We start from the raw sequence: 26822 nt of genomic DNA, 5'->3' as shown, positions 1-26822 counted from the left end.
ACGTGTTTCTTGTGAATTTTATTAGAGATAGTATTTCTGTGGATTTTGTACTTCCGAGAAGCTTCTGCAATCGACATACCACCAGCAACTGCTTGCAAACATTGTTGCAGCTTTTCTAAAGTGTAATCACGGTAGTTTCTCGTTCCAGGTATTTTTTTATAACGTCTGACCATTTTTCTGTCGAAAAAAAAAACGAATGAAACTTTGCACAAAGTAGCCCCAAAGTGCATTTTTTTTCATTTTCCGTTTATTTGTTATTAATTTTCAAATTTTTTTAACGCTAACATGATATAATTGTTTATTAATATATAAATAAAAAATTTTGCACTTACGACAATTGTTTTATCAACGTCTTTGCATTTCACAGCTAAAGTTTCCACGCATATTTTTCGACATCCGACGTCCTCGGAAAATTGTTGACATTGGATGAACGAAACACACTCTGAGATTGCTTTAAAATTCGAAAAAAAGTTTGTAGTAATAGAAGAGACTTCTATCTTCAAATTCCACACATTTTTAAAGCGAAAAAAACATAATACTGAATAGCAGCACTTGAAAAATGCTAAATTCGAATTTGCACAAAGTAGCCCCCGCTGCACAAAGTAGCCCCGAATGACGGTATATGAAATTATCAAACTTAGAATTTCTTGATTGTAACTCGAGAAAAGCATTTCATGTTTACTTTATTCAAAGTATGTATTTAAACTACATACAGTAAGTTAATTAGGTATCCTTTTAATAGATTTAAAAGACCCAATATTTTATTTAAAATTTTTCCCCATTTCAACTATAAAGCTAAAAATTTACAGTTAGAATTACAAATATTCGAAGCAAAAATATATACCTTTTTGAAATTAGTAATTTATGCTTTCATACCTATCTGCATAAAACATAGTAAAAGCATGATCTTGATAACTGTTTTTATCTTTTCCAATTCTTAAATTTTTAATAATTAAGTATTTGCGTTCTCTTTTTGCGAAAAAGAGGTAAATTTTATCATTATAAGCTTTATACAAGTCTATTAATATAAAACGTACCTTTAAATACAGGTCACACTAAATAAAATAGAAATTTAAGACTATGCGGTATATTGTGTTTGAATTTGTTCACAAATAAAACTTAGATTCATTGTAATAGCCAAGATATGTAGCGTTAATGAAAGCATTAGGACGTAAACCACTTATTTTTAGCCAAATACGAATGAAGTCTTACTTGGGCCACCCAAATCTGACTGGCATAGGTTTAAGAATAATATCGAAACAACATATTGTAAACATGTGAGCAACGAAAATTTGACTGGGAAAGTGAAGTAACATTTTGCAAGTACTGTTTGCTGCAACCAGGAACAATTAGTGATTCTCTAATGTTTAAGAATTAAATATTTTCAGATTCTTTATACGCTTTCTCCGCACAATGAGTACTAGAATAATTGGCTAAGAGCTTTTGTGCTATTTTAAACAGAGGTTCTTTAGAGAATTCGGGACATATGAACCAGAGATCTATTTTCAGTCCTGAATCTTAGTCTCTAGGCTAAAAATCATAGTCGTCAATATCTGAGTCCCGCAGTGGACTGATCGTTAAGACACGGTTCCCATCAGATCACCGAAGTCAAGCATCACTGGCTGCGGTCAGTATGCGGGTGGGTGACCACTTGGATCAGTCTGCGTAGGGACCGAGGGTGTGCGGTATTGGTCCTCGTTAAACTGTTCTACCGTAAAGTGCTCGATTTTGCGAGCTGGTCGTCGGGCTACGGAAGCGGGGGTGCCATACCGAAGCGGGGGTGCAGCTCTAGTGCGACGTAAATGAACTACAACAACAACTAAAACAACATCAATATCTGATTAATAGAATTTAGATTCAGGTAGTTAAGAAGACAGTTCAATTAAAGCTTCGGATTTTAGTAGCTTGTAAGAGCTAGAAGTCCTCAGAGATTTCAGGTCACGAATCTGCGTCTTACGCTCACCATCCAGATCCTAGGACTCTAAAACATTCCAGCACTAACAAGTCTACAGACAGTGTACACGAGGCAATCCAAAAATTCCAAGACCACTGAGCGAGTGCGAAAATCAAAGAGGGAGCAGAACGGCCGTCTACCACCTCCAATTTGAACCTCACACCCGTTCACAGGCCTGGAATTTTCTTTTCCAGACTAGCACATTATTTGATGCATAAAGTTAAGTCATCATATTTTACTAACGGATCGTAATGCAAACAAGAGATATCATACTAGAATAATTTTTTGTAATGTATCCTCGGATGCCTTAAGGCACAAAATAATTACGCTATCATAATCTTGCTGCTCACAGGACCACAATATGACAAATAATTCAAATGTTTCGAAGAATTTTTACAGCACTTTACCTATTTTTAAGTTTCAAATGAGACAGCTAATTTTTTACTAATAACAATATATCATTTTTGTATAAACTCCTTAGGATTCAAACGCATAACGGAAATATTTAGTTTGCCTTGAAAAGTACGACTAAAGCAAATGTGTCCTTAGTTATCGAATCGAAACTATAGAATAAAAGTATTTTTTATCTATGAGGGTTGTTTTTAGATGTATGGCCAATCAAATATCTAAGGGAGTGAATGAAAAATGAGATTGTTTAAACAACATCGGGAGTATCATTGAATTTTCTTGTACCTTTAGTGGTGTTCCGCATCAAAAGTATGTTAAAAATACGAAAAACAACTTCTAGCCGGTGAGGGAACAGGCATGTTCCTTTACTGGGCATAGATTTCCCACTGAATGAGCAGTATGTGTTAATATGTTGACACTTTAATTTTCAATTCATGATGACAAAAAAAAAGTTAACATTTTCCAAGTATTTATAAGTTATAATTTCAAGAATAGGCTCGTTTTTAAATATTTGTACGGCTTATAAATTCATAAAGAGCATTAAAAAATAACCAAAATTAAGTGCTCCTTTACTGGGTGTTCATTCACTGGTAAGAGCTGTTCCTTCACTTGGTCTTCTTACTACTTGTTATTTGAACCTCCAAAACCTTAAAACAATATTATGTAAGTTCTCTACAATTTTTGTACATAATTTGCAATTAGTAGCAAATATGTTGACACTGTCATTTAACTAAAATTACGAATTTTGAAATTAATATGATTTTTAAAAGGCAAGCGAAGCTTAAGTGTTCCTTCACTGGTTAGTTTACCCCAACTATATATTTGTATACATTTAAAAAAATTGAATTTTCAATTCTAAAATATGCTGTTTAAATTTTTGTGCTGTTAAATTGTAATTTATTTTAATGATAGTTTCTTAGTTTAAAACGTAATTTGACTTTTGCTATTTTTAATTAAATTTTATGGTGCTCTAAGTATATTTTAAATAAGTTCAAAAATTTATAGATACAAATTATTTTAATGGGCCTGTTAAAACTAATGAGTCCTCAGTAAAAAAATTTTAATGACGAGTAGTAACGTCATCGATGATGTGTTTAGAATGTTAAGACACCCATTTTAAATATAGTTTAATAAATATAAAAACTTTTCAATTTATTTTACCAAAAACCTCTTGGACAATCACAGCCGTGCAATATCAAATATCAAGTTAATACTTTTAACTCCGGGAACTATTTCAGTATTTAAAAAAAAAAAAAAAAAAAAAAAAACTTATAAAAACGCACCAAACTAGCATGTGTTTAAATTGCATAGCAAATATTTTATTAAACCTTTATAGCTTAAATTTTCCTTTGCATGATAAAACAGTAATTTAAATCCAAAAGTATAAGAATCTGAGTGTAAAACCAGGTAGATCTAATAAATAATGAAACACTATATCAACAAATATTAGTTTTACGCCTATTTCTTTAATCCAATGAATATTATGACCTTCCTACACTAAGCATACGGGGACTTCAAAATCGATAATTGCAAAGGATGCATTTGGTATTAAGTTTTTTTAGTTGATAATATTTAAAAATCAGAAATATTATAACAACAATATTATAACATAAGAAATATTATAACATAAACAAAAATTAAATATAAGTTAAGTAAAAATGTAGAAGAGAAAGAATTATATTTAAATAAATTCGATGAGTGATTTGTGTTGAATTACCTTCACGTTAATTAACACTTTGCATTATTTGGAGAAACTTGTCCCGCAGTGAACTGATCGTTAAGACACGGTTCCCAGCAGATCACCGAAGTCAAGCATCACTGGCTGCGGTCAGTGTGCGGGTGGGTGACCACTTGCATCAGTCTGCGTAAGGACTGAGGCTGTGCGGCATTGGCCCTCGTTAAACTGTTCTACCGTAAGGTGCTCGACTTCGCGTGCAGGTCATCGGGCTACCGAAGTGGGGGTGCCATCCCCTCTGCAGAGGATCAAAATTGTGATGGCATGTCTTCGGTTCATCCTCAGGGATGTTTCCCAGACCGTCGCCAATAGCCCATTGTGCAGCTCTAGTGCGACGTAAATGAACTACAACAACAACAATTTGGAGAAACTTAGCTCAACTTTAGCAAGCCATTTTGCTTATAAACGATCAGCTGGCGCAGACGTCATAGGTCACATGTGTGGGTATTTTTGATCTCCTTCTTCTCGAAGTGCAAGTACCCAATTGCATGGTATTGCCAATGAACGAAGTTCTGCTAAATAAGCAATAATGCTTTCTCCCTCGTGTTGTTTTCGATTAAGGAAAATATGTCTGCTAGGAATAATGAATGGTTTTGGGTGAAGATGATCTTTAAGAGTGTTTTTTTTTAAGGTTTCAAAATCAGCTTCAGCTGAATTGTTGGGTGCCAACAAATTTTTTAACAAATTATACAATTTAGCTGATAAGCTGGAAGCTAATGTTTCCGCTCATTTTTCATTTGGAACAATTTGTATGTCCAAAAATAAATTAGCCGTATGTATACAACAGTCAGACTTCCGGCCATCCAGCGTTCCTTTTAAGTCTTCAAATTGTACATAAAAATTTTGGAAAAAGAATAGAATTAGAATAGGAAAAAGAATAACTTTAGAATACCCTAAAATATTCCTCAATATTAGTTAGTAATTCAATATAAGAGGTATTAGCGTTTATAGATTGTCACGGAAAGCAAGAGTTTATTGTCCTTCAGAAGTGGCTACCAGCTGTGACCTAAGAAGCAAAGCGACAGTGAGGCTACGATGTTCTTGATTCTCTACAATAAGAAAGCGAAAAAATTTTGAACCGAAAATTTTTTTTTTTGACTAAAACATCCATTTTGAGCTTATGCATTTCAACAATTACGCAGAGACAGTGAGAATACTTCCTCAAAATGAAAAAGAATTTTACCAAAGAGTCGAAAGTGTAGAAGAAATAGGCCACTGGAAACGGTTAAATACAAATTTCTGAAAACAATAACATTTGACATAGTTTGTGATATATATTTTTTATTCAACTTTGTAACTTACATTCGTTGGTAAGAATATATGTATTCATCTTTATTGTAAAAACAATTACTATTATTCATCTGTGAAAATATCTGTCGAATTGCTCGCTCTTTATTTTCTAATAATTGCTTCTCATAGCAAACTTGTACTATACTAAAATATTTGTTACCTGCCTCAAACTAAAATATTCTTTTAGTTTATTTTCTATTTATTGCTTATCATATTTTTTTCAGAAGAGTTGTTTTTATCTCAGTTTCCAGTTTAAGGCATTTGTAAAATGGGAAGAAGTAGATCTCGGTCGCCTCCTGGCAGAAGAGGTAAACAGCAAACTTTATTTTTCTACTTGAAACAAATAAATTTATATTATATTTGTACATAAAAAACTTATTATGGCGCAATATTTATCTATTATCATTAGGAGAATATTTATCCAAAAATATTTTCTCCAAGGAAAATGCCTAAGCTTTCTAAAGTTTTTTGTCTGTTACCTTTATGTTTTTTTAGTGTAGGAGAGAGGGAGGCACCTTTCAACATTTTTTGCTGACGAATTATTTGGGAAGTTTTATTGCTTTCAAAATCTAAGTTCTAATTTTTATTTACTGAATTCATATTTGAGGTAACCTCTCTATTTTTTCCAAAGGTCTAAGCCAAAGACAAAATACCTAATTTTACATATTTAGTGAACCATGTATTTATTTGAAATCTTCCCCTCCTGGGGGGCAGTTTTCAACTGGTGGTGGGGCGCATTTCAACAATTAAAGAGAACATAACAAGATCATACATTTTGGAATATTAACTTTTCATAAAATAATAATAATAATGAAATTGGACATATTGGATTGATTTAGGTTTTTTCTACATTATTTTGTCTTTAATTAAATCAAATTTTACGGAGAATGTCAGTTTCATTTTAATTTTTTTTTTATGGTTTTAACTTGAGCTTAATTTCATTTGAGATTGATTTCGTCTTTTCCAATCTTTGAATAGTTTCTTCGTGAATGCGGTTTTTCTCAGGTGTTTCAGACAATATTTTGGACTTTCCCTTTTTCCTACCTCTTTTTTTAGCCATGGTAATAGATTTAGGGTGAGTTCCCACTTCTACAGGTGTTATTAACCTAATCTCTTTAAGTTTTCTTTCAGTTGACCTTGTTGGTGTACAAAAATTATTTTTTCCTTTACTAGTACTTGGGAGATGATCTATTTTACACCTTTCTTCAACAATTTGATCCACACAAAGAATTTCACTAGAATTAATAGAAGCTTGCGAAACTGTTACAGAAGAAGGTTCTAAATCTTCATCACCAAAAATGGAATGTGAAAAGGGCCAGATTCCAGTTTTTTGGAAACCTGCAGTGATGTTTTTGTTAGTAAATGTTAAAGTCTATGCAGTATTTGCTATTATTTGTTATGTATGCTAATAGTCTTACCTGGATTCAATACCATCCAATCATTTTGTGCTGCTCTCAAATTAGAATTGAATGGCACTAGACTCCAACATACAAAGGCTGGAGACAATGAGAACAATGCGGAGGTAGGGTAACTAGCTTAATATCATTATCCTTAGCAAACAGCACAGCATCCAGTGTACAGTGACTTTCATGATTTTCCATCACCAAAAGTATTTTATTTTCGATTGAACATCAGGTATGCTTTTTAATATGCTTGAGAAAAAGAAGTCCAGTCATGTGTCCACTTTTGGGACTGTTGACTAAACCTAAAACCCCTGATGGTGCTCCAAATAACATAGAGTCATGGTACCTTGCCCTCAGAAAAACAAATACAGGAGGAACAGTATTTCCTAAAGCTTTGATTATCATGCACATGGTAATCATGCTTCCTCACTCTCCAGAAACTACCCGCCCCACCTGACGAGCTCCTAGCTTGGCAACAACATTTGGAGATGGAACAACTATTAAAACTCCAGTTTCATCCAAGTTATATATTTGATCAACTGTAAAATGACCAGAAGTAAAAGCTCTCTCATAGTTGTTGAAAAGTTCTTCTACATTTTCTTTATTAAAAGCTGTAGCTCTTGCGAAATTGTTATTTTCTGGTTTTCTTAAAGTAAGTTGTGGGTGACGCTTCACAAACCCTTTAACCCAGTTAATTCCAGATGTTTTATTTTTATCCCAGCTACCTGGAATTTTAGAGTTGAGGCGCTTTGCGTAATCTTAGGCAAGTTGGCGAAGTTGTCTGTAAGTTAGACCGTAATTGAGAATTGAACATGTAATTATGTATTCACAAAGCAGGGTTTCTTGCTGGACATCAAAAACTTATTGGCTTGTGTATTTAGAACTGTAGCATTTTGTGCTTAGTTGTACATTGTTTGGTTTCATCAACCAAACAATTATTTGACTTTCTTTCTTTTTAATCTATAAAATAAAACTGAAAAGTCCATTTCAAATAAGTCTGCTGCTGCTCTTAAAGATGCACCATTTCTGACAGCTTCCATTGCTTTTTCAATGTTTTCTTCACTAACTTCTGGCTTAGTGCACTTTTTTTATATGTTCACATTATTTTTATGAACTGTAAGAAGGTAAAATAACAAGATTAAGCATTTTATTAAATATAATGCTACATCGTAAACTTTTCAATTTTCTTAAAGTTAAATTATTTTTATTCTAAATCAAATTTTCTTGAATATTTTTATAAAATTTTAAAATAATTATTTTATTGACTCTTTTAATGAATTCTTTGTTAATAAATTTGATTTTCAACAGCAATGCAACTAACTGAATCTTGATTTTAAGCTTTTAAAAAAATTTTATGTATTTGAAATTTTTTTAAAAAACATCCTTACTTGAACACATTCACATGTTTTTCAAAAAGTTTAGACTAATGCCTTTCAGAAAAAGTTGAGTATTTTAAATGTAAAAATCATAATTAATGGGCTTTTTGCAGACTAATGGCTTCTGCAAGATTACTTAACAAAAAAATAGTACTCCAGGGGCACCTTTCAACACTGTTGAAAGGTGCCCCTAACCTCTGTTGAAATCTGCCCCTGGTGCAGACATTTTGGTTAAAGTATTATCAATCACTTTAGAAAAAGACTTATTACTAATAAATAATATAGTTGGAAGCCAAATTAATTAAACTAGTAGATGAATAAATATCACTTACCTTATTAAAAGATTACTGGTAGATAAACAGTTTTAAAATCAAAACTGTCTTTTTACTTTTGGATAGTTAAAACATGTTTCACAGAGTAACACAACAGTGGTAAAAAGAAAGTGCTTAAAACTAAATGTCAACAGCTATGCATAATTAAAGCTTATTGTCTGGCATATTGGCCAATCATTAAGCAATATTAGAAGGCAGAAATTCTAGTTGTTGAAAGGTGCCCCATGTTGAGATGTACCCCCCTCTCCCCCAATGATCATTTCCTTCTATTCTTTCGACAGTTTATTAGTTTTTTTTTCATTAATACTGTAAACAAGACTTTTTTTTTAAAGTGGAACTAAATGTGCTTATTATATAAAATATATTTTCTTCTAAAAATATTATACGTCAAATAGTTGTTTTGAATTTGGAGCTGATTAAAAAGTTTAATAAGACATCTTATACAACTTTTTTTATATAAATGAGACTTTTTATTCTCACTTGTGAAAGCTAATTTTTATGTCATACATTAATGTCAGCATACAACCTACTTATAAATATATAATTTCTAAACACTCCTACAGTGTTGGAATTTCAGACGTCTTAAACTGGTGTTGAGCAGGAAATCTGGGATTAACTGTTCCAAAATGTGTAAAAGTGACCAAATCTTCTAAATTTATAAACAAATTTTGTTCAATAGTAATTGGAATCTATTATTTATTGTATTTTTAAAATTATATTATGAAAATATATGTAATTTTTTAATTGTTTAAAATTTTTATAAAACTGCACTACAAAACCTAGCTTTGGTCAGTTTAAGAGATAAAGGTTAAAACCAATTACAGTAGAGTCACCATAATTTGAGGTGGGCGGTACCAAGCCTACCTAAAACTCTAGAAAACTCGAATAACCTAAAATTTAATAAATATTTAAATAAATGGAAATAAAGTAAGTTTTAATGAAAGTTTAGCATTATACCAAGTTACAGTATTCATTATATTATTGCATCAGCTTAGTTGTACTTTAAATTAATTATTTATTATTTAAGCACACTATTCATATGTTTCAGTGTTTAACACACAAATTTGTTTTTCAACAGTCGTAGTAATCGTTCCACGTGTTATGTGTGCATTGGTCGTTGTTTTGGAGTAAGACTGATTTATTTTAATCTAGCTCAAATTTATGGGAAATTCTAGCTATCAGGACTACTGTAATTTTATTTAAACTGGTTACTGGTTATTTAATGACAGCATCTAATTTTTAACTTTGTATTGTAGCTTGTAGCAAATCTTGTATGGCACAACAATGACGGCCCAAATTTATTTTTGTCTTGCAGACAAAAAAGTTGGTATAGATTTTCAAATCCTCTTTTTTTTTTAATGTGATGTTACGGCATGAATAATGTTTAATAGGCAAAAATAACATATCTGTGTAATTTTTTTTAAGAACCTTTATGTTTATTTTTAGATGGTTCGTGGGATTCAGGTCGATGATAGCTCAAAGAGAAAGACTTCCTCGTTCTCCCATTTTCTCCGCCTGAACTTTTACCTTCTTTTTTATATTTTTTTAGCATTATTTGGAACATAGAAACTTTATTTTCCTACAAACTTTTTTTTGTTTACCTGGTGTTTATTTCTTTTTTTAAATTTATTTTAATGTTGATTTTTTTCTCACTGAGATAAAGTTAACTGATTGAAATAAAAAATATTTTGATATTTTAAATGTTCGTAGAATTTTTTCTTTTTCCAATTAATAAATTTCAAACTAATGTTTCATATCAAGTGCTTTTTTTTTTTAGTAGACCAGTTATTTGATTGCATTTTTTAGCAAACATTTGTTGGAACATTGTGTTGAATGTAAATATTTTGCCACCTACTCTGCAGATAAATTTGATGCTATTACTGATTATTACAAATGTTTCTCCTGCTATAATTGCTAAGATCTAAAATTAACTTAAGCTTCTGTAAATTCCAACTATGAGCTAGAGAATTTTGGATAATTTTAAAAAGAAATAGTGATTTCACCATCATGCCTTAAAACTTGTCAATTATACTTTCCTATAGTTTTGCAAAACTCTGTTTATGCAAGCTGGCTTTAAAACAATCATCACATATGGCTGTAGACATGTACCGTGTTATATCAATTCCTTTTCTTCTTTTTAAGAAACACATACTTTGTAAAATTGATACAAATACGATACATTCATATGATAGCTTAATTCTCATTAAATTTTTTATAAGTTTCAAAAATCTATTTAAAAAAAATATGTATTTTTTTGTGAATGTCTGATATTTTTTTAACTTGAAAATGTTACCGAGATAGGGCCAATGTGAATAAAAATTGTAATGCATTCCATTACATCTCAATAAAAGAGGAGAGGCTGTAATCAAAGCCAGTATTCTCCCCAGATGTCGTTATTGGGTACTTACACTTTAAGAAGAAGATCACAGATACCCACATATGTGACCTATGACATCAGCGCCAGCTGATCGCTTATAAGCAAAATGGCATGTTAAGTTGAGCTAAGTTTCTCCACTTAAGTTAGAATGTTAATTAACGTTGTTAGAATGTTAATTATGTTATCACTCATTGAATTTGTTTAACTATAATTCTTTCTCATCTACATCTTTTACTTAACTTAGATTTATTAATGTATTTTATTATGTGTATGATATATTTTTGTTTTGTGTAACTGGCAACTTCAATGTATAATTAGTTTATTTGATCTACATGGCTTCATGCATGTCTTTGTGTTAAGTAAGAAATATATAGTGAAAGAAATTAAATCTTTGTGTAAGATTATAGAATGTGTCCTTATAGAATACCTTAGCTTACTCGAAATAGAATTGAAAGAACAGTTGGTTAGTGTAAAAAAATTCCACGTTTCAACAGCCAATCAGGATTGAGATACTCTCACTACATCACTAATGGGCAGGTATCCCATTGAGTGTTGCAGTAGCAAATTGCACTTCATATTTGAAACAAATTGTTTCTGAAAGCTTTTCTTTTGAAAGAATATCAAAAAATGTATTCAATGTTATGCCTAATTATCTAATTAGTTATCTAACTTCTTAATCCTTTTCCAGAGAGACATAGAAGCAGATCACGAGAAAGGGAACGTGATCATGATAGGAGAGTTAGAGGTAAGCATAAAATTTGAATATTTAAAATTATATAAAATTTATGTAAAATGTTTAAGTTTATTAAAACTAAAAAACGTAAACATTTCATTTGGCCATAAAATAATCAAAACCTTTAAATTAAGCAAACAATTATAACTTAAATTACAAATCTAGGAAAAATAAATATTTCTGCATTTTACTAAATATTTTGAAATGTGTTGTTAACTACGAATACATACCTTACTTTTATTAATTTTTATCTTATAGTTTATATATATCTGACGAGCTCCTAGCTTGGNTGATATGATGAAAACAGCTCTTTTGAATGCACAAAATTTTGATTTCTTATTGGTTTATTGAAAATTCTCTCCAAGGAAATATGGTTGCAGTTACGAAGAAAATACTGTAATAAATTTGTTAAATCACCATTATTGGTAATATTAGGGTCCAAAATATAACACTGCACTTAATAATTATCAACTACATACTCACAATTAAAAAATGGCTTGCTTGTTAATGCAGCAATTAAAAATGCAGAAAAGGATTACAGACTAGTTAATTTGAATTTTTTAGGTGTGTTAAGTGTATATTTAAGGATTCCCTTGATTACAAACTTGAAAAAGTTATTCTGTCTTGTTAAGAAAAGAAAATATGTCTTTTACTTCTTATTATCTACCCATTACTCGTAACTATACTATAGTTACTACTTATTTTAATAGTTTGTAGTGTAATGTACTATTTTAAAGAAGTAGTGTAATACAAATAGCAATTCAATACAAAAAAAAAGTTTTAACATTAGTTTAGTACAGAAACAACTAATTTTTCAAATCTGATTGGTGCATATCTCATACAGTTGTATAAGCAGGCACAATAAGAATGTGTTGGTAGCCTACCATCTTAGATTTTCCCTAGCCGTTATGAATTATACATAGTTTATCAATTCATTCATAACATATCCACATTCTCAAATACAAACGTGCCAATTATTGTGATTATTTTCCTTTATCATGATCAAAATACATGCATGTCATTTCAATGAAGAGTATATTTCCTCATGATGTTCTTGAATTCTTAAAGGAAATTAAAGAGTTTTAAACTTTTAACAAAGTCCTGAATATTTAATATTTTTTCAGCATTTCTTGTTAAAACAGATATTAAAAATTAAATAATGAAAAAAAAATCCTAAAAAATGGTTTAGAATAATAAATTTGCTGTCTTATGAAAGTCAATGTATATGTTTCTTATAAATTTCCATTGATTAAATAAGCAACTTTATTATTCCAAATTATTATTTGTTATTATTCATCATTTTGTCATTCAATAGTACTGTTGCCAACTAATTTCGCAAATAATCAGGGCTCTACTTTATATCATTTTTATTGTTTAAGAGAAATCTTTTTGATTTATAGTAGGTCACCACCCATTAGAAGGAGGTCAAGGTCTCGCTCATGGTCACCACCCAGAAATAGAAGGAGCAGATCTAGCTCAAGGTCTGATTTTAAGATAACTTTTAATTGTTTCTTTTTTTTATTTTCTTACAAAATGAAACTATGTTTTCATTTTGATAAATGCATAATACTTCAGTATTCTGTAATAGGAGAAAATATTTTGAAACTAATTCAAATTTATGTTTTCTTTTAAATTTCATGTATTTGAAATACTATTATAAATTTTATGCTCTTTTTATTGGCTAATTATATGTTAACTTTTATTTAACAATTTTTATGTAACACATTAATGCCCAAGTTACACATTTATATTTAAAATTTGTGTACATGTCTAGAAATCAATCTAAATCTTTTTCTTAAAAAAAAATGATTTAAAGTAGCAGATCTTGTTTAATTTTTGAATTGCAGTATCAAATGTTGAGAAACTTATCATATTCTAAATTTATGAAGGATTTAAAAATAAAAAAAGACCATTGTATTTGCTAAAATAATTACCAAATAAAATTTTTAACAAACTTCTTTCTAGAGAATTGCAAAAAAAATTTTTTAATCAGACTTGAAAAAGCTTATTTTAAACACAAAACATTTTATATGGGATGCAATTGATAACGTACGTAAAAAAAAAAAAAGGAATTTATGATACTTTATCATATGAATTTCACTGTCCTTAAAAGGAAACCATTTTGGCTAATGAATTAAAATGTTTAGACTGTACGCTATAAACTTAATTTCTTGTTAGTATTACTTCATTAGGCATGTCTTGAATCTTATTGAGAAGGTTAGAAAACCAGATATATGATATGTAAATAGTAAATACTTGTTTCATTTCACACAAATCTTAAGGAAATTCATAGAATCATCAACAAAATCAGAGATTTCATTTTTATGCTGTATTGATAGCAAAAACATTTTTTAGGTATCTTTTTCTTTTCTTTTGAGTTACAAGTATAGCAAAAATTTTATTCCTAATTAATACATAGGTATTTTTAATTTTTTGTTTAATAAAAATAGTTCTATATTTTGTAGGACTATTGAATTAAATTTCAAAGGGTAATGTACTTTTTTATAATTATGTATCAATCAATTATTTTTCTGATTCATTTAAGTAGTTTTCCTCCTTTTTAAACTAATTTTGAAAACAAGATTAAATGTAAGTTGTATATATAACAAGCAATTTAAAAATATAATTAAATTATCACTGAAAATAAGTTTTAAGCTAACTGAAATCATGTTTCACAATCCTCAATTAAAGCAAACAATTTTGGTTTTCAAACAAATGCTGAAGGTAATTGTGACTCCAACTGTTGTTTCTGAGTGTTATACAAGTAATGACTACTATTCCTTTTGGTATGTGGCCTATGTGATAGCTATGTGGTATAAGGTATTCTAAAAGGTGAAGTTTGTGTTTTTGCAGCAAAAATTCCTTAATAAAAATCATTGTCGAAAAAAAAAAAATACATGAATATTTTTGATAATGGGGCATAGAAAGTTTACTTCCTAGATGACTCTCCCATAGGCCATCATGAGCTATACTTACTACTCAGTTACTTTTTTTCTAAGGGGTTATTGATAACCAGTTCTCAACAATTAAAGATTCAAAATTTTTAGAAAAAAATTTTAGGAAATGAAATGTTAGTAATTATATACTACTGATGTAGTTGAATTATGGCCTTTATTTCTGTCTAAATTTCATTTTAGACACAAATTATTATCTTATTGACATAATAAGCATAATTATTATACATGCTTATATTTCCATAGGAACATTGAACTAGAACAGAAGGGGTAAAGTATTAAGTCATATTTAATCTGTTAATGATTCATTTGAGAAGAAATTTAATATCTTTTTTTATTATCTTTCTTATGATTGATATAAAATCTAAAATTCTTTTTACTCGTTGTTTAGGACTTCTGACAACCAAAACAGGTATGGTAATTTAAAAAATAAATTAAAATTAACTTTCATTTTAGTCACTTTATACTGGTAATTGTAATTATACAGAATATGTTCTAATAAAGCTATATAAAAAAAAAATTCTTCTGTTCTATATAAAAAGTTTTATGCAGATTATTCAACTTAAATCATATATTTCACTATTTTGTGATTAAAAATTAAATTCAAAAACAGGTATGAAACGTTTTTTTCTTTGCTGCGTTCCTCTTTGAGAAAATCGTTCAAAAATTTTTTTGACAAAGACTGACAGAAATTATTTTTTATTGTAATATTGCAAGGACTGTTGCTTAAAAATTTCTAAACTCCATTTTTAGAAACTTTGGTGTTACAACTACGTATTACAGTTTGGTCTGATCAGAAAAAGAATATTTATCAATTCAATTTGCAGCTTTGAGAAAGAAAGATATTGTATTTTCTAGTAAAATCCTTTACAGACATTATTAGTATTTCTTATTTTTCCTATTATTTTAAGAACATATGGTTCTAAGTTAAAGGAATTGATTTTGGCTTATTGATAAGTTTGACTTAAAAATAGTTTCATTAGTTTACTAGTTCCATTGTTATACGAGTTGATATTCATCGTAGATGGTAACTAGTTATGTTCAACATTAATAAAGCATGCTATGTTTATATACCCATTTTGTAGTATGGCTACTTTCAACCACAGATTCCTATTGAATATTAACAGTATATGAATGCAAAGGGTTAAATATTTCCAAAATTTATTTTAAAACACAATATTATTTTGCTAAATTTATCTGTTTCCAGTTATGAAATATTTCATACATTTATATTCGAATAATAACAAAAATCGACTATTGATTATCAGTTATTGCAAACGTTATTTATATCAATAATCAATTTGGATTTATGGGACTGTAATTTTAATTTACAATTACATAATTTCGTTAATCATTACACAGAAATTTAAAATAAATATTTTTTCAAATAAAGACATTTGCTTTGCCTAAAAGTTAAATTTATTATCTCCCAACAGAGGGCGTGATTCTAACAGAGAAGCCCCTAAAAGAGCAGTTTCTAAATTTCTTATGGAAAGAACACCCATAACAGGTAAAGTAATTTTTTTTAAAAATTTATTTTTTAAAAATTAATTGCACTGATAAACAATCCATAGATATCTGGCATGGTATTAATTTTTTCTAATGTAGCTTGTTTTGTTGATTTCAAATTGGAAAACCGTTTTGCTCTACCTTGTAAGGTTTTTAAGATATTAAAAAAAATTTAAGTCTCATGAAACCCTGTTTAATTTCCATAGAATAATGTTTGAATTATAGTAGCTTTAATGGAAAACTGTTAATTTGTTAATTTTAACAGAACACTGTTTAAATATTGTTATTTCTAAAAGAATGTTTTTATTTGAATTATTTTAAAGAAGCACTTTTTAAATTTTATTAATTTTAATGGTATCTGCTTGCATCAGGTACAACAACTACACATTTTCACCACAAATACTAAGAATTTGTGAATTTCTTTGCAAAAAATAAGTGACACTTAATACTAGAACCCCAGAATAAAAGATTTAGAAGAAAAAGCAAAATAAAGGAAGATTGAAAGAAAACATATATCATGCTTAACAGTTTATAACTAATTCTTCCTCATCCATAATAAATGTTGAATTGCTGTTTTTTTATCTTAAATATCATGCTTAACACTTATAAACTAGTTTGAAGTTATGGTAATTATTGGAATTCTTACATATTAACAATCCTTACAGTCACATATTATCATTTATAATCATGCTTTATAATAACAAGCATTCATCTTGTATCATTTTTCTGTTTTGTGTTTAATTTTTTACTACACTTTTAAGATTCAGTGATATATTTTTTTACATGCCTAAAATATATGGTGAAAAATAGTTTACAAAATCATTTTTCTTAATTGCAGTGAGTTTTCGTTATATTTAATACTAAAAGATAAGGCAGCAAAAATCGAATGGCAAATTTTGTTAAGATTTAAGGTCAACTCCAAAACTGTTCAAAGGAGACCATTATAATAAGCATACAGGACCGCAATGATTGTTGTCTAAGAAGGGTGTTAAATTGTTGGAGTTTTTAGTTATTTTAGCCCTTTAATTACTTACCTTAAAATAGTTACGTTTTTTTTTTTTTTTTACAATAAGCAGAAATATTCATTAAGAAAAAATTAAGTACTTGAAAGTTAAAATGTTAAGTGTAATATTATAGGACAGATGCCTGCTAACTATTTTTGAATCCCAAAATACTCTAGCAATTTAAAGAAAGTAGAGTGTTTTTAAAACTCATTAAAGCTACAGTTTTAAATGAAAAATGATTTTTAAAAAAATACCTTTATTAAGTTACAAACCTTTATAAAAGTAGGTATGATACCAAATTTCTCAAACCTAGTTTTTTAAATCCTATTTTGCTATGTTTAAATGCATTTTTTGCACTTTAGTTTTCAAAATAAGCATCCTCACCTACATCAATTAAAAGTTAATACATTAGTGTGTTGTTTCTGAGAAGATAGGCAGTAATCGACAACTGACCAACTCGAGTAAAATTGATCAGCGCAAAAAAATATAAATATATATTTAAATCTATTTTAGCTTATTTCCTAAGTTTGAGTTTTTTTTAGTTTAAATTTGAGTTTTATTTTTTAGAAAAAGATCTTGAGGGTAAAACAGATGAAGAAAAAGAAATGATGAAGCTCATGGGATTTGGAAATTTCGATACTACTAAGGTAACTCTTATGATGAATTTTTTACTAATTTATTACTCGCAATAGAATAAAAGCTGCACAGGTGTCATGAGTTCATAAATTTTTAATTATATCTAATACTTTTATTGACAATCTCAATGGAAACATGGTGTTTGCTTGCTATGGATCTCGTCAGATCTTTTCTGGACACATCCTTGTTAGCTCCACTTTTCACTCTTTTTAAATGCTTTTATGTGTTGATGAACTAACACAATTTGTGGTGCACTCCTTTTACAATAATTTAAAACCCTAAATGGTGAAACACACATATCTTCAGATTAATAACTTTTGTAGATAAAAAAGTTTTTTTTTCCAAGCCATTAATACCAAACAAAAACTCATTGTACAATGAGTTTTTGTTTGACTTGATGACTTGACTTAAATCACACATAATCTTACTTAATGACTTGAATCAGACTTTGTACTTTTATCTTCTTTTTATTTACTCCAATCAAAATTTTTCTTACTGTTCTCTTGTTTGATTACAGGAGCTCTAATGCTTTAATAAATTTTTTCTCAAATAAGAAAATAAATAATTTTCTAAATTTCATTGCAACTATAGCAACTTGTTTACAAGTGAAATAACGATTTCAGGTGTCAAATTATAGCAATTTTACTTATAACAGCACATCTGGTGAAGTTGAACTATCTCTTTCCATTGGTGGTTTATACAAATTAATATTATTATTTACTCGATAAAAAAAAGTGCCAAAGTAACCAGTTAAGAAAGCATATTTTGGAAAGATGCCATGAACCACAGGAAAATTGCAAAGGTTTTTAATAAAGCTAGATGTGTTTCTATCTTTCTATGAAAAAAATTTTTAAGCGACCTAGCCCATATAGTCATAATCCAAAAGATTTCTGAATCTACACAAATATCCATGAATATGATGAAGTCTAAGACCTAGTCTTCATTTTGTTTCTAAATGACAAATTAATATTTCCGCTTGCTAAAAATAATTTATAGTATTCATTTTAAAGTTTTGTCTGAAAACCAGGCATCTCCAAGTTTTGATTTTTTTGAATTAAATTAAGTTATATTATCATACTATTGCAAAAGAATACTTTGTAACCAACCATATTTTAATATAAAGAAAAAGCTCTATATATCAAGCTGATACTTAACAATTCCGTTTTTTGTCTCGCCTGTAAAATTAGTTTTGTCAGAGATGACTGGTTTTCAAACTCATTGGAGGTGTGTAATACTTTTATGTTTTATATGTTTCAAAATATACAATGGCGAGTGATATTAACTTATGCTACATACATTTTTGTCCACGTCTATAGTAATTATTAAGATAATCTAACAGAAAATCTTTATATTAAATATTACTTAAAAATATCTCTATTTAAATAGGGCAAGCACGTCGCTGGGAATGTTGCTTATGGTACCCATGTCATTCAGAAGAGAAAATACAGGTATGTTTATTTGTTATTCTTCACATTATAATTAATTTATTTTCTATACATAGTAACTTTGTTTTAATTTTTTCTTTTTTTTAGACAATACATGAATAGGAAAGGTGGCTTCAATAGACCATTGGATTTTGTAGCATAAATATTTAAACTTCATTTTGTAAATAGCTTAAAACATTTTCTAACTGTTTCTAAGTATTTATCCAATTTGTGAAAGTTCTGTAATTGTATACCTCTCTAATAAACATTAAATGAGTTTTTATTGTTTCCTAAACTTATAATTGTATAAAGCAAAGCTACTTTCATACCTGAACTTTACATTTCAGTAGTTAATTTGCAAGCAAATTAGAAAAAACATTTCCCCAAAGTAATGAAGAAATTGTCAAGAAAACATAAGCTCAGAGATGCCCTCTACTTTAAAGCAAATAGTGTGATAAATATTTGCAATTCTCCTTTATAATTATTCCTCATCACAACAATTTTAAATTATTATTACATTTCACTAATTATTATAAATATATATTTTTTAAAATTCAATATTATTGGTAAAGGACAAGAGGAAAAATAATATTTTTCTTTTAAGCCTATATTTGAATAAAAGAAATTATGTAAAAAGCTCACTACAACGTGAGAAAGTTATCAACAGAAACAAACAAGATGTCATTCATAAACAGTTTTATTAAAAGCAAATACATTTTGTAAAGTTCCTAAAGCACTCTTCATTCTTTTCCTGCATCTTCTTTCAAGCTAACTGTTTGATTAAACACCAACTGAAAGTTAAAGTAAATATAGTTATCATTTCATAAATTAAAAAAGAATCTGTTTAATACTGCACAAAACCAATTTTTTATAATTTATTCTATAATAAAATGAACAGGTTAAGATCTCCCATTTTCTGTGCTATCCTTCTCAGTGTTTAACCCGGATTATCAGAAATGTATTACTCCAAACTTTCCCACTAAAACAAAGCACAGTCGATTAAAAAGAAAACTAAACAGCTGGATACAGTGCTCAGAGTTCTTGATATGATTACTCTTTTTTTATTTTATTACAGGCACTGAATTCATACAAATAATTATAGAAGTGTTACCCTACAAATGTCAACAAAAAAAAACTAGAAGAAACCATCTAATATTTAAGAATCACTTTATAATATAAAAAATTCATAAAGGTCGTAAAAAAGCAGTTTCTGAATAAAGTTTATTATTGAATATAAGAATTAATTTTAAAGAGATATGATGGTAATTATCTATATTTTTTTTAAATATTCGGCCTTTATTGTTTTTTTTCTCCATTATGTCAAGTTTTTTTTAACTATTGTAGTGAAACGTTACATGAACTTAACCATTAAAATAAGTTAGAAAATCAAATTTCATTTTATACCTTGGCAATGATGATGTCACATTTTTTAGAGCAGTAGAACAACTGAGTGTTATTTAATTACTTTTATTTGTGATTAAGTTGTTTCTGCATTATTTATTCCAGCCTAAACATGACCTTATTTTCACATAAAAATGTAGAAATATTTTTTATAAGCTAAATAAATAGAATATCAACTTACTTTATTATCACTAGAATCCTTGTCAATACTAAAGAAGCCAAGCCTTTCGAACTGGAATCGATCATAGAGTTTAGCTCCCTTCACAGACTGATCTACCATAGCATTTGGTATGCATTTAAGAGATTCCTATGAAAAATAATTAGTGTTTAATTGTAATTATTTCAAATATATGAATTAATAATAGCACATATACTTATATGAACATCTAATATTGTTGATTATACCCTAGCAGCAAAATAACTTGAGCCCTCATTGTACCAATATTCACAAATCTTGGCCCAATAAGAGTTCAAAGAATCAATATTTCCAGATATTGGCCCTGTAAAGAATTGTCTGATACAACCACTTTACATCCAATATCTGCCCTCAGATTCATCAGATATTTTATATTCATTATTCAGCCAATATAAGCCCTATATTGGTCCCATATAGGACCAATATAAAAACATCTTAAAATTGGTCCTATGGTGCATGTTCAAATAGAACCCATATTGAGTCCAACTTGAGCCAAGGTAAAATAGTTGTTAGGTTAAAAGAAATAAAACTAATTCAGTCATTATTTTGATAGTACAGTAGGGAACCGATTATCCGGAATGATCGGGACCATCGCTATTCCGGATAACTGATTTTTCCGGTTTTCTGAATCGCTACAAAAAGCCGTTTGTTTATTGTTAAACCCAACAAAAAAAATTTTTTTTTGGAAATAATCTTAAAAAGAAGAAAAAACGATGAAGGAATACACTAATGATTATTTCCAAAATGATGGTAAGGTAAACATCTTTCAAAAAAGAAAAAAAATCCTAAAATCTTATGAGGAAAAAAAATTTTTTCTTCTAAATGGCGCGAAAATTTATCGAATTTTGTTCCGGTTTTTTGGTTTTCCGGATAACGGGTTCTGTACTGTAACATTCTAATACACAAAATTTTCTTGTTGATAAAAATTAGAGCATGCATAACTATGGTTGTTTTTGCATAGATGTGGAAAGCAACAGGACAAGGAGCACAACAAATTAGATTTAAAAGTATATAGATTAACTCAAAAAAAATAATGTAAATAAAACATAAATAAGTACAGAAATGGACATACCATAGTTTCGGTTTTATAAAAAAAAATTCCTCAGTGCTTAATGCTTGTAGAGAAGTAAAGAGACATTCATGTACTAAGAGGTTTAACCAATATAGGCAGAGGGAGATAAGTAACAGGTGTAAGAGGTTTGGGAAACAGGAAATTAACTTATTTTACATGGCCCTGTATAGTTGGAATTTTGATCACAGATTTGAGTTTTCTTCTACTAAAATCATTCATCCACTGAACTTGATTTTTGGGAATCATTCCACATTTTTAAAAATTTAGGTAACGATCTTTCTAGTACCCTACCATTTCCCAATGTTGGAAATCTATTCTAATTTAATACTTTGCACCCTAGGGATTAGACACCCCTCACACACACACACACCTGTTTCTTATCTCCCTTCTTTTATTATTTTGTTCAAACTTGTTTCTCTAACCTTATTGGTCGAACCACTTTTTACATGTTTGTCTTTTTACGTCTAATTTGGTGTTAAGACACTGAGGAAGATTCTTGTTCATAAAATCGAAACTACAGTATGTGCATTTCTGTACTTTCATTTGTGCTTTATTCATATTTCTTTGCTTTAATCTACATAGTATAAAGTATGTCATATCCTTTTAGGTTAAAGTATGTAGTTAATCCTAAATTACTAAAATCAATGTTATACAATTGATGATCTGCTAACTTAAAAATAGTGAATTATCTAGTATCTTAACATATCTTAATCCATCTTTTATTCAAAAAAAAAAAAATTAATAAAGCTTATCATATGTATTTTTAAATTTTTATAAAAATACTTGGGAGCTCTGCCCCTTAAGAACCAGTCATTTACCAAACTCCATCACAGCTTCACAATCATTTTTATTTTTTAAGAATAAACAGAATAATTAAAGACATTAAAATTAAAAGATCTTAAAACTTTTTATTGTATTAATACAGATTCATTCCTTAGATTTAATATATATTTTGATTGGAATAAAATTTTATACAACTTTATCTACAAAGTTTCTTTTTTTTTTAAAATTCTTATTTAATTTTCAGTAACTTTAAAAATTTAATAATTGTTTTCTGCCCAAGACATTATTTAGCTAATCATTTTAGATGAGAGAAAAAAATTCTATTAAACTTATTTAAATTTCTACTGGATACAATGTGTGAGAATTGCATTATTATTATTTGAATATGGAGGGAAAATTCAACATCTTTTTACTTAAATCATCATAAGAAATAAAAACAAATCAGGATCAAATTTTAACATAATTAAAATTTTACAAAAAATCACATCAGTATTTGTAATTAACTTACTAGATTACAGTCAGAGACAAATCCACCAGGTACCTCTTTAGGATCTTCAGGGTTTTTGTGATGAAATCTTCAAAATAAAATATTTCATAAATTTCATTAAAACTTTAAAAAAAAAAATTTTTTTTTCAACTTCTGTTGGTCAAATATGTGAAGAAATTTTATTCAACGTTTTGGAATTGAGAAAATAATTTGCGATGTATATTTTAACTGAATTGAACTTAAGTTTGATGACTGAAGATAAATCGTAAACATGCCCACTTATGCAGTCTAGGGTAGACAATAATTACAGTTGAAATTGCAAACATTCTTTGAATCATGTGGAAGTTGAATATAACTTGGATATTTCATGGTCAAAAGGTAAAGCTTATTACAAATCCCATAATATTGGAGTGCATATCTTTTTTAGTGCAGAGCTACTTGCACAGCAAGTTGAATAACGAAGGGCCATACACAATATTTAGACATGTTAACAGCAAATAAGATATTTTTATTATAAACATTAGTGTTCTAAGCACTAAATTTTTTAACGGTGAAATTGGTAATATATTTACACAAAAATAAATATTTTTGACTATTAAAATTTGCTCCAAAATGGAAAAGCATATTTTTCCCTTCATTAAAAAATTGATATATTAAAAATACATATAAATATAGAAGAAAAGAAATAGTTTTTTTTTAAACATATCATGCGATACAAAAATTCATTTAAATAAATTCTAACAACAAAAAAAAAAGAAAAACTAATGCTCACGAAATGAAATTATAAAAAAATATAAATAAATACATATTTTAATGAGTAATATATATTCAAACGAAATATTTTAATTAAACAAATACTAAAAATTAAAATAAAGCCATTATAGTAAAAAATAAGATTCGATATTTATTTGGTATTAATACTTCAGATATGTTTATTTCTTGAATTATTATAGACTAGGAGGCTTCGCCCCCTGCTCGCCAATCCCCGGAACTGTTTCCGCAGTTCATTTCGGATTGCTTCGCAATCCGATGCTCGCTCATTGGATACGTTCTTAACGTCTAGCTTTTGTATACTTTTTTTAACACTGAAGTTCCGAAAACTTTTCACTGTAGAAAATTCTAAACCTGTGCATTTCAATATTAATTTGAAATCGAAAACAGTTCGCATATATTTCTTAATCACACTATTCTAAATTTCAGTTGTTGAGAAAAGTAACTGTTGTAAGTTTTGTTTTAAAGTCTTTCCCACCNATAATAAAATATATATTCAAACGAAATATTTTAATTAAGCAAAATTTATAGGGTTTAAACAAATACGGAAAATTAAAATAAAGCCATTATAGTAAAAATTAAGATTCGATATTTATTTGGTATTAATACTTCAGATATGTTTATTTCGCGAATTATTATAGATTTTATGAATTTTAAACAGGAAACTTTTTTTTTCCCCTTTAGAAATATAAAATAAACAACAAATTTAAAACTAAACTACTAACAGAGAGCAGCTTAAAAATTCACGTTCCTTCCCCCTTTTCAAATTTCTCATATTGCAATAACATTGTATTAAAATATTGGGATTCTAAATACCAAATGCAACTGCAATGCACCAACTGACGAAAAAACGGTGAAAAATAATTTGGATTTACGATGAAATAGGACAAAATAATAGATCAAATCGACAAAAATAAAATAGGCACAAAATTATAACAAAAAGTAATTACTTAAATGAGTGATTAGAAATTCGCGTGTCGCAATAACATCGTAGTTAAAAAAAATTGGAATCGTCAAAATCACGTGGAAAAACATCATAATAAATGCCAAAAAAGCATTAAAATTTACAATGAAACCAACACAGAGAATTAGTAATTATTTAAAACTGGAATGTTATATTAAAAATTGGAATTTTTAAAACCACATGGGAATGCAGAGCAATAACTGCCTAAAAATTGGTTGAAAAATAACTTGGATTTATGATAAAATCGGCACAAACAAAGCGCTCAAGAAGTGACTATTTAAATGTGCGATTTAAAACTCGTGTACTGAAATTTCTTAGTAAAAACACTGAATTTCGAAAATTACATCAAAAAGCATACCAATAACAGCCTTTAAAAAAAACATAAAAGAAAAAATCATTTAGATTTACCATTGACAACATCTCAACATTGACCCACATAAAGCATGCTAAAAAGTAATCGATCAGATGTGCGATTTATAACTCACAATACGTAATATCATATTAAATGTATCGGAATTTTAAAAACCACAAGGAAATTAATAGTAGTTACAACTGCAAAAACGATCGAAAGAAATTATCAAAATATGATTGGATTTAAGGTGAAGATGAAATCGACAAAAATAAAATGAGTCAAAAGTAATTACTCAAATTCGAAATTCACATATTGTAATATATTAAAAATATTGGATTTTTTTTTAAAATCATGCCGAATTTCAAAGCAATTACCACGAAATAAGAGATCGTGAAACATGATTTATAATAGAATATGTGCGGAATGAACATGCCAGAAAGTGATGACTCAAATATGCAATTCAAAATTTTAGACTTCTTTTAAAAAAATTTTTATTGTGGTTCAAAGTTTTTGCGGGAAGCTCATCAATAGTCGGCGGGCCGTAGGTTAGTCACCCAAAATATGAAATACATCACAGTACTTATATTCAATAAACTAACAACAATTAGTCATAAAGGTTTTGGAATTGTACAAGGGTTGATCAACTTGCTCAGTATCATCTAATTCCAATATATTAAAATAAAAAATATAACATATTATCAACTCAATTTTAATACTTACAATCGGTCATAGAGTCTAACTTCACATATAATCGGATCAGCTACCCAATGAATAAATGCTTTTGGCTTGTTAGTTGCACTGACTGGTGTACCAATAGCTCTAACTTCTTTAATTCCTTTGTTTTCATCCTTTTAAAACACCAAATTTATTTTAAAGAATAATAAAACTGACTCCAATGTTAACTCGCTTAAAATTATCGGTATACGCCTACCTTGATAACTTCTGTAACAGATATAACATATCCAGTATGCCTAAGTCCAACTGGTTGAGCAATGGTTAATCTCTTATATTGACTATTTGGTAACACCTTTAATAAAATTGGGATTAGTATTGAATTAACTTACAATTGCAATACACATTTTGAATTTCAATGCACTTTGAATACCTCTTTAAAATCAGACTGTTCAATGTATATGACATCTGAAAATGTGACTTTGTGTGTTCCTTTTGAAGAATCAGCAGGAAAATTAGGAACATCAACTAAAATAGGTGTTTCTATATTTAGGCTGACTTTGACTTTTAGAGGCTCCAAAACTGCCATAGCTCTAAATTTATAAAGGGGGGAAAAACATTTAAAGTGTGCATAAAGTAGTCTACTAAATGAATTAAAATTTAATTCAATTCATTTAGTAATATTATTATAAACACAGTGTCTTCTTTATTTATTTATCACAATTTTAATGATTGCAAAAAAAGATTCAGAGATGAGAAAAATATATGAGAATAAATTTATATATGAGAAATATATAAAATCAAACATCATTGACAAGTGTCAGTGATGCTTGACCTCAGTAATCTACCAGGAACCACGTCTTATGATTCAGTTCACTGTGTTGATCTGACACAAAAAAAAGTTACCCGATATTTCGTCGTAAAAAATTTTTAATTTGGAGAAACCACATTTTTGTGTCCAATTTCATTAATATAAAACATAGACAACA

At 28.5% G+C, this 26822-nt stretch overlaps 2 protein-coding genes across 2 annotated transcripts in view; one reads left to right on the top strand and one right to left on the bottom strand.

Moving 5' to 3' along the window:
• Nucleotides 1-5269: 5269 nt before the first annotated feature.
• LOC107443681 (U4/U6.U5 small nuclear ribonucleoprotein 27 kDa protein yantar) lies at nt 5270-19418 on the top strand. The gene is made up of 8 exons (XM_043042894.2): nt 5270-5407; nt 5612-5695; nt 11564-11631; nt 13007-13089; nt 15999-16072; nt 17643-17722; nt 19098-19159; nt 19244-19418. Exons 2-8 carry the CDS (start codon nt 5656-5658, stop codon nt 19296-19298), a joined length of 462 nt encoding a protein of 153 aa, XP_042898828.2. The 5' UTR covers nt 5270-5407; nt 5612-5655; the 3' UTR covers nt 19299-19418.
• A 398-nt stretch (nt 19419-19816) lies between these two features.
• The window catches only part of LOC107443686 (Glutaminyl-tRNA synthetase), a 30413-nt gene continuing 23407 nt past the window's right edge, over nt 19817-26822 (bottom strand). The window contains exons 14-19 of the mRNA XM_016057633.4: nt 26267-26426; nt 26093-26188; nt 25882-26009; nt 23096-23162; nt 20718-20843; nt 19817-19926 (exon numbers count right to left, since the gene is read on the bottom strand). Coding sequence (XP_015913119.4) covers nt 19876-19926; nt 20718-20843; nt 23096-23162; nt 25882-26009; nt 26093-26188; nt 26267-26426 — 628 coding nt within the window. The 3' untranslated portion in view covers nt 19817-19875. The remainder of the gene's footprint in view (nt 19927-20717; nt 20844-23095; nt 23163-25881; nt 26010-26092; nt 26189-26266; nt 26427-26822) is intronic.

This window comes from Parasteatoda tepidariorum, chromosome 5 (assembly GCF_043381705.1).
Source record: "Parasteatoda tepidariorum isolate YZ-2023 chromosome 5, CAS_Ptep_4.0, whole genome shotgun sequence".
NCBI classification, from domain to species: domain Eukaryota; kingdom Metazoa; phylum Arthropoda; class Arachnida; order Araneae; family Theridiidae; genus Parasteatoda; species Parasteatoda tepidariorum.
This window is presented reverse-complemented; position numbering and strand designations above follow the sequence as displayed.